The sequence below is a fragment of the Trachinotus anak genome, unplaced genomic scaffold (assembly GCF_046630095.1).
Source record: "Trachinotus anak isolate AG129_WGS33_773 ecotype Australia unplaced genomic scaffold, CSIRO_AGI_Tana_v1 ptg000012l, whole genome shotgun sequence".
In the NCBI taxonomy this organism is placed as follows: domain Eukaryota; kingdom Metazoa; phylum Chordata; class Actinopteri; order Carangiformes; family Carangidae; genus Trachinotus; species Trachinotus anak.
This window is the reverse complement of record NW_027273863.1, coordinates 9,091,260-9,100,423: the sequence shown is the minus strand read 5'-3', so window position 1 is coordinate 9,100,423 and position 9,164 is coordinate 9,091,260. Positions and strand designations below refer to the sequence as shown.

General features: G+C 41.5%; 2 protein-coding genes across 2 annotated transcripts in view; one reads left to right on the top strand and one right to left on the bottom strand.

Annotated features, from left to right (window-relative positions):
• Window positions 1–394: 394 nt before the first annotated feature.
• On the top strand, window positions 395–7,706 carry LOC139629258 (Y+L amino acid transporter 2). The gene is made up of 10 exons (XM_071491786.1): window positions 395–543; window positions 845–1,377; window positions 2,465–2,590; window positions 2,677–2,821; window positions 4,528–4,651; window positions 5,320–5,423; window positions 5,513–5,609; window positions 5,736–5,885; window positions 5,985–6,168; window positions 6,510–7,706. Exons 2-10 carry the CDS (start codon window positions 858–860, stop codon window positions 6,602–6,604), a joined length of 1,545 nt encoding a protein of 514 aa, XP_071347887.1. The 5' UTR covers window positions 395–543; window positions 845–857; the 3' UTR covers window positions 6,605–7,706.
• LOC139629263 (uncharacterized) overlaps window positions 7,526–9,164 on the bottom strand; it is a 35,172-nt gene continuing 33,533 nt past the window's right edge. Inside the window, exons 4-6 of the mRNA XM_071491793.1 lie at window positions 8,965–9,075; window positions 8,475–8,553; window positions 7,526–8,370 (exon numbers count right to left, since the gene is read on the bottom strand). Coding sequence (XP_071347894.1) covers window positions 8,279–8,370; window positions 8,475–8,553; window positions 8,965–9,075 — 282 coding nt within the window. The 3' untranslated portion in view covers window positions 7,526–8,278. The remainder of the gene's footprint in view (window positions 8,371–8,474; window positions 8,554–8,964; window positions 9,076–9,164) is intronic.

The following is a 9,164-nucleotide window of genomic DNA, read 5'->3' as shown; positions in this document are numbered from 1 at the left end:
GGCTCAAAATGATTATAAAAAGATGCAAAATAACACAAAGATGTAAAATTCCCACAAAGACTGGGTGTCCTGCTCCTATGTAGAAGGGTGCCTTTTAAATGTCTGGGGCCCACTGACTCATAATCCATGTAAGTGTATTGCAACCTGTACAAGGGACTGATAGAGAAGCAGGTTTTGGGCTAATCACAGTGCTTTAAATGTTCTTTAATGACTGAACAATCTACAGGCTGACTGGTCTTCTGTTGACCCAGAAGCAGCTCGGTTCCCTCTGTCTTTGCTGATGAAGGCACCCTGGGGGCAGGGACGAGGTCTGCTTGTCTCTGAAAATAGCACAGAGGGGAACACGAGAGTTCGGCTCGTCTGCTGCTGGAAAAACACCCGTTGTGGTTGTGCTGGGCTACAGGGATTGCAACACTGACTGTCCTGTACCTCAGATATGATCTCACCAATGTCTCACTGCCTGGTTCAGAGGAGCAGCACTGACCTGAGAGACACTACATGTTCAGACGAACAAACACACTGTTAGATTTTCAAAGACATAAGGTAAATTCACTTTCTTCTCTTCTTTTTACATATTTGCCCTTTATTTTATGAATTATTGCAACTGTGGGTTTAATTAATGTCTGGAGCCATGAAGAAAAATATTTCTGTTAGTGATCCTTTGGGGTATGTGTGACCTTTTCTTTACTCAACATTGACAGGGTGGTGTTCAGCTTTTATGTTTCAGCCTGGAGTTGTGTAGTTGTAGTTTAAAGTAGAAGAATCAAGTCACATTAATTGTTTTAACTGTTAAATAAAATAAAAAATATCCCCTGTAATTCTTTCTGCATCATCTCAACAACAGTACTGCAAGATCAATGGAGGATCTAAGGCAGACAATGGGGGTCATGTCACAGACAATATGTCCCAGATCACGGGCTCCGTCTGACGAGGACTTAAAGGCCCCAAATGGAGGGAAAGAGGAGAAAATGCAGATGAAGAGAGAGATCTCTCTCATAAATGGAATCTGCCTCATCGTGGGCAATATGATTGGCTCTGGGATCTTTGTCTCACCAAAAGGGGTACTCATGCACAGTGCCTCTTACGGGCTGGCGTTGCTGATTTGGGCTCTCGGAGGAATCTTCTCAGTGTTTGGGGCTTTGTGCTATGCAGAGCTTGGCACCACCATCACAAAGTCTGGAGCCAGCTATGCCTACATCCTGGAGTCATTTGGCGGCTTCCTGGCTTTCATCCGCCTGTGGACGTCCATCCTGCTGATTGAGCCAGCCAGTCAGGCTGTGATTTCACTGACCTTTGCCAACTACCTGGTGGAGGCTCTGTACCCAACCTGCCAGCCGCCGTACAATTCAGTCCGCCTCATTGCTGCAGCCTGCCTCTGTAAGGAAAACTCCTGTGTCTGTGTGAGTGTATGAGATGAACAAAGTTTAGCATTTAATTCATTATCCAGAAAAACAGGTTGCAATGTCCCCATGGCAAAAGAGAGAGAGAGAAAAAAAAGTAGTCTCTGTTTGAGAATGTAGGTGAAACACATCAGTGCCATTGTTTCAACTTGGGGAATGGCTGAATGATTGCTTTGTTGTGTCATCACAAAGTTGCAGAAGTCCTGACGGCTTGTTTTCAGGATCAGTTTCTGAAAAAAGGCTGTGTGCATTTCTCTGTGGACCGAGGCTTTGATACTTTCACAGTATTACTACAGCACCTATACATGCTTTATAATCAAAAAGACATGGAAATCTTACTTTACACAATATGGGACCTTTAAAGTTATTGGGCTTTTAACAATAGCCATTCAATGTATTTACATTCAGTAATTGCCACTAATAGTCATTGCTAGTGGCAGGGTCCATCATTTCCTGCACTGGATTTAAACCACCTAACATACCAAAGTGGAATCATACACATATTTTATATACTGTTTGTAATTGGATTAAATTATTGCTAATGCAAACCCAACATTTCCTTCTGCTGCTAGTTCACATTATATCTTTCAACTGGTGAAACATAGGGGGGCTTTTATTTTGAAGCAGTGACATTAATGTATTTGTCAGAGTAGAACAACATGATTTTCATTATCCCAGTACCAAACCCAGTCACCCTACGTGGGACTGGGACCGGCTATAGTTGGACCAGAAGTCCTGTAGAAATACCACAGTGGTTTACAGCCTGGCTTTGTGCTGTGAAGAATGTAGTTAGCAGAAATGGTATTTAGGTGAGAGAGCAGCACTGCTATGAGTAATGAACCTCTACTGTACCCACATACTGAATGAGGCGCACACGATGCAGAGAAAATGGTCAATGATCTAATATGGTTTATCATTATTGCCCAAATGCTTCTTCTTTGTCTGCTGTGCAAACACAACCTAACAAGAAAGCAGAAGCTGTACCAGAAGCTGTAGTTGAAAGTTGACGTTTTACTCATGCAGGGGAAGATTCATTCATCTACTTATTCATCTGCTTTATCCAGGTATGCTCATTTTTATCAACTGTGCCTATGTGAAGTGGGGGACTTTAGTCCAGGACATCTTCACGTACGCCAAACTCATGGCTCTCTGCCTCATCATCATTGTAGGAATCCTGAAATTATCTACTGGTAAGCTCAAATAAAAATCAGAACACATAAAAGGAAACAGGATGAAATGGCATGTATTTTAAACTCTGACTTCTCCATCTGTGTAGGAGAAACAAAAAGCTTTGAAAGTCCATTTGAGGGCTCCTCTACAGATCCTGGAGCCATCGCTTTGGCCCTCTACTCAGCTCTGTTTTCCTACTCTGGTTGGGATACACTTAATTTTGTCACAGAGGAGATTCAGAATCCAGAGAGGTAATGCAAGCAGACATACTAAAAGGAACATACACATACATATGTACTTGAGCCTTATGTGGACACTTTTGATATGTTCACATAAAAAGACTTACTTTTACTTCCTGTTTTTGGTGTCTGACCACATCTGCTCGCAGTTTGTTTCTGACAGTGCCTCTGAATAGTTTGAATAAGGTAATACAGATGCTGGAAATGAGCCACTGGAAATTGTGCTAAAACATAAAACTCAATTGAGAAGCTATAACTCTTTAAATGACAAATGGTTTTGTTTACACTTTATTTTAAGCTGTTACAATCAATACTTTCATGTTAATGATGACGATTCAAATCGCTTCTTTATATATAAAAAGTGTTGCTCATGGTGATGACGCCACAGAGAATTATCAAGTGACTCAATTGCAATACCCATCAGCTCTACAGGGACTTTTAAGCATCTTTCAGCTCATTGTTTTGTTTTTTTTAGTCCACAGCTTTACTGGTTTGGTTTACCAAAACAGTAACGCTCTTGTCAAACTTGTTTCTAGACACAAAAGGCAGTTGTTCTAAAAAAACATGTAGTGGTACATTTAGCAGCCTGAGAGCCAGACATATTTCTTCAGTTAGTGAGTGGAGACCAAAAAACAGAGCTAAAACCATAGACTGTGCATTAAACTTGAAGTAGACTCCGGGTCTGAAAACTGAAGCCAATGCAGAAGTGCCTTAAACCTGCATTCTATCTGATTGTAGACTGATTGTATTGAAGTCTATGGGAAAATGGCTCTACTTCTGATTTGATTTATTACCTAAGTAAACGTTTTCCTAATGAGTTTATGGTCTCACTCTCTAGTTTCACATCGTCTTCTATACAACAGGATGTGTATTTTTGTTCACCACCAATGGATGACGTCACAGTGGGTTTCCACTTGGCTAAAACTAGAATTTCCGGCTCATGGTCGTATGCTCTGCCAACCAGTCCAGTTGTAGTTCATTTTTGTAGTTCAATTCTTGAGCTATGGCCAAAAACATGTTTTGTGAGGTCACAGTGGCCTTTGACCTTTGACCACCAAAGTCTCATCAGTCCATTCTTAAGTCCCAATAAATGTTTGTGACAAATTAAAGATATGCCCTCCAGGCATTCCTGATATATCACATACACAAGAACGTGAGGTCCCCATGACCTTGACCTTTGACCTTTGACCATGCTCCTGAGATATCATATTCAAGAGGCCAAAAATGTGTCTTGTGAGGTAACAGTGAAGTTAATGTATGTACCAAATATGAAGAAATTCCCTCAAGATGTTACATAAAATGTGACACAAATGTCTACTAGGATAAAATGAAGTGATGACATTTCATAACCAAAAGGTCAAAGGTCAACTTTGCTGTGACATCATAATGTTCTGCAAAAACACTTTTCTGGCTGATATTCAACACCATAACTCAGGAACAGATCTACCACGAGGCGGTAATTCTAGTTTATTGTTTGTCGTGTTTAGACAAACTTGACAGAATGAGTCCAGACATAAAATCACATGAGCTGGAATTACAATGTAATCAACAAGGTCCCAGCTGGCTGTAAAATCTGTAAACTAGAATGGAAAATTGCAAAGGTGTGAACTGCAACTCGAGTAACATAAATCTGTTTGGCATCACATCAACCTGCTGTAATTTGTTTACTACTAGATTTCTATGAGTCATTTGATCACACTGTGTGCTTGTTGTTTTAGGAATCTGCCCCTGGCCATTGCCATTTCCATGCCCATAGTGACCATCATCTACCTGCTGACAAATGTGGCGTACTACGTGGTTCTGGATATCCCGTCTCTGCTGGCCAGTGATGCCGTTGCTGTGGTAAGACACAAAGACCCTATACCAATGTCCCCCTAAGGCCCGAGCCCTGAACCCTCACAGACTTTACTGATGTCACCTGATGAGTGATTGAGTATTGGGCTCAAAATCTTACAGATGAGATGGACAGCATTTGTTCCCTTCATGCGTGTTTGTTAACTGTTCTTCTTCTATCTTCTCTTCTCCATTTTATGGCAGTTGCTTATCATTTGTCAGTGCTTACCCCATGATAACCCAGCGTTTAACATCACAACACCATGACCTGTGGGTAACTCCCTCAGGCTAAAGGAAAGTGTACACAGAGGGCTCAAAATATCTGCGAGAGAGCCCTCATGCACTTGATGATTTTACAGCAGGTCAGCCCTGAACCCTCATGGATTTACCCGGAATGCACCTCAAAGTCTGTGAGTCCGTGAGAGTGGATACTGAGATTGGGCCCAACAGTCACCTGAGAGAGACGTTTCACTCTGCTGCTAAATATAGCCCCGTTCTGCTTAGAAATGGTTGACCTGAGATGTTTTGCCCTCTGAGAAGAAAACAAGGCTGCAGCAATTAAAGCGGAAACAGCTTGCAGTGAATTGTCAGTGACTTCTTGATGATACAATGCTCTGAGGTAGTTATAGGCTTTGTTGACCCAGAGCTTAACAGACCATGTGAACCTGATCCCACAGACATTTGGGAATGCAGTCCTGGGGCCGTTCAGCTGGATCATCCCGGTTTCGGTGGCCATGTCCTGCTACGGAGGACTCAATGCTTCTATCATTGCTGCCTCACGGTAATCACAACACACCGAACGGGGAGACTTTCGGCCCAAATCATGATAAGTATTTTGATGGTAACTTTACATCTTTATTGATCATGCAGGTTGTTTTTCGTTGGAGCCAGAGAGGGCCACCTCCCTAACAGTCTGAGTCTGATCCACCTGGAGCGCTACACACCTATACCTGCACTGCTGTTCAATGTGAGCAGCGTTTCCCTCACTCTTAAATACAAATGAGCATCAGATTCCTCAAGTGCATTAACGTACATGCCACTTCAATGAACAGACAATGGCCATATCATGGGTTGGTATGTGTTCTGTCTGCAGGGGTTAATGGGCCTGATCTTTCTGTGTGTGGAGGACGTGTTCCAGCTCATCAACTACTTCAGCTTCAGTTACTGGCTCTATGTGGGTCTGTCTGTGGCCGGCCTCATCTACCTGCGCATCACTCAGCCCGACAGACACAGGCCTGTCAAGGTGCGTCACACAGTAGAAAGTCACTAACCACATTCAGCCAGTTACTGTAGTTGAGATTTAACAAACTAACTAGAGATGTGTGTCTTCTTCTCTCCACAGCTGACCCTGTTCTTCCCCTTCATCTACTGTCTGTGCAGCCTGTTCTTAGTCATCGTCCCCCTGTACGGAGACACCATCAACTCTCTCATAGGAATTGGCATTTCTCTCTCTGGGGTGCCAGTCTATTATGTGGCTGTTTACCTGCCTGAGGAGAAAAGGCCCAAATTCATACGCAAATTAAACGGTAAGCTTTGGACTCAAATGTCCACGTACAGAAAATGAAATATTTCAGAGCAGTAGAATTTGTGTTTCAATTTTATTTCAAGATATGATTGCCAGTTAAATATTGTCTTGTGTAGGGTTAGCCATTTCAAACATGTGGAGAGGAAGTGATAAAAGGAAGACACCGATGTTCATTTCAAGATTTGAGATAAATCCTTTGCACGGGCTGCCCCACATGACTCTATATCACTTTCAAAATACAGCATTAATCATCATGGATTATCAGTGACAGTCGTGACTGACCCCTCCTCTCTCTCTGTCTTTTTACATCCCTCCCACACCTTCCTTCCTTTCCTCCTCCAGCCTTCACCACCAGGTACACGCAAACGCTGCTCTACTGCTGCCTGACTGAATTTGACGTGGAGACAGAAACACAGGGAGGCACTAAGACGAAGTGAACAGCAGACAGACTCTGTCCCTCGCTGGGCTGCCTCCTGCCTGAGGCCTCAGCCCTGAAAAACAAGGCCTAGCATGGACAGCGCAGCAAAGCGTACACTCACAACGTTTGTGAGGAATTACTTCTGTCAGGTCAAGTTAAAAAAGGCCCGACGTCTCAAATGACTCACCTCAAAGGCGCAGGCACTTGAGAGGCTGCAAACTGTTGCTTTCTTCTGAAAATGCGATTTACTTTTCTACAGAGATCCAGGAATATTTTCTATATGGATTTAATAAAACCATGAAAAAAATGTGTAATATAAGCTTACGTTTTATTTTTGTGTGAATTGTGAGACGATTACATTTTGCTTTTAAGCTTTTAATTAGCAGGAGTATGTTAAATCTTCCACTTTATCCAGGGATTTTTTTAAATTGATAATTAGGCCTCTGTTTCACTTCAAATGGGTGACATTATAATCACCTTGAGTGATTTAACAGTGATATCTGACTGAACTGAGCAGTCTCTTGTTTTGTGTCTGCTGGCAGCCTTGAGTCAAGCTACGTTTGCACCAAGTTGTCATGACAGCAAAATACTTTGTGCAAACTGGTGGGAAACTCACTCACCAGCTTGATGATGCGCTTTTAGTGAGCAGCAGCTTCTCCACAGGGCGGAGCTGTTTGGTCATTGTCTAGTCCAACACGTGCTAAACTGCGACACCTTTCGGATGCTTCGCATGACAGGCTTGTGTGTCTCTGTTTTACCTGTCACATAATAATAATAATAAACTGAAGTGTGTAGTAAAATGTATGTCCTTCAGCACCAGCTCTTATTGAAAGGAAACCAATCAAACTCTGAGCTGACAACATTTAAATGATGAAACACAACTTCTCCATCATGTCAGTGTACAAGAAGCAGCTCTGGTTCCAAGTACTTGACCTCTCTGTGCATTCAGAACAGATTGTATCTTTATTAATAGTTTTTTTTCACATATCAAAGCTACCAAATGCACACCGAAGGTTATTTTTGCACATGTAGTTTATTGTGAAAGGAAGTATCTGTTATGGACAAACTTTGTCCCTTTATCATTTTGTATTATGATTAAACTGCAAAAATGTTTCACATCATATTTGTGTTTTTTCTTGGCCACACTCCCTCACCTTAGTTCTGAGTACCAGTTTTTTTTTACTGGTAGTGAACAAATACCTCAGAATTATAGTAATTATTATGTATTGTCAGTCAACTGGACTTGATGACAAATTATGGATAAATAAAATAATAAAGTATTATTGTCAGTACAGGGTCATGGACTCTACTCATAGGCTCATACAGGAGAGTCAATCACACGTCATGCTCTTATGATTTCAGTCTACTTGGTTTTTAACTTGTTGTTTAGCATTCATCTTAAAGCGTATGACAAAAAGCTGTGTTAGTTAATTCATTTAACATAAAAACACATCAGCCATAAAATATCAAAAATACTATTTGGGTTAAATTTCTGTGCAGCAGTGGTTCACTAAATTACTCTTTTTTTTCTGTTTAATTTATGTAAAACAAACCTTTTGTTCCTGGCAACTGGTTTGCAACTATAATGCTGTTAAAAAGCAAATTATTCACAAAAATCTAAATTATGCACGTAGGAGCTACAGAGAAAAGAAAAAAAAAGCATGGTTCACACACGTGCCAGGAGGATCTACTCTCATCCTAAGGTGCAGTTTACAGCATCAAACCCAGGACAGATCCACTTGTTGCTGAACTGTTTGTATCCCTCAGCATTGATCAGGTCACTCCCTGAACAGAGAAAAGCACACACACACTGTCAGCCCTGGCTGCTACCATTGCTAAAATGTATATTAAATCACAAATATCATGATCCAAACAGAGAGAACATTTACCATCCATCAGGTTCTGGAGGCTGCAGAAGTTTGTGCTGTTGTCAGCTGGATCTTTGGAAAACTCAGACACCGCCTCACCCTGCATATTAGAAACACCAGGAGATGCTGATTATTCATGCAGCACCAAAAGGGAAACAGTATGTGAAAGAGGAATGTCAGGGATCAAAGCTGATAAACCAACAGATTTTCCTCTTTAGTTTTCCTTTAAGAAGCTTTAAAGTCATAAAAATCACATTTCACAGCATCACCCACATTTCCTGTCTGCTTGTTTCAACATTTGATTGAGGTGTTTGATATTTTCTTTGAGTTTATAAATAGAAGCAGAGATGAAATGTGGTATGCACTTGAATTAGATTAAGTCCTTTGATCCTGACCAAAGGTTGGGAGCAGCAGAGCTGGAGAAATAAGATAAGGTTGGTTTAAATAGAAGACACACTTCAGGGTCTGCTGCAGCTACATCATTGTCCAGGTGTAAATAAATCGTACTCACAGTCACTTTGCAGATGGTGGACTGCTCTAGAAGAAACTGAAGGTTGTTCACTTTCTTTGTTGTGGGAGACGTGTGCGTGGCTTGGATCACGTAAGGAACTGATGAAACAAGCTGCAGCACATTTCAAATTCAGGCAAGGCTGACAGGAGCACTGCATACTGCACATGTAAGGCTCACTTTGTGAATAAAGGAAACAAGGA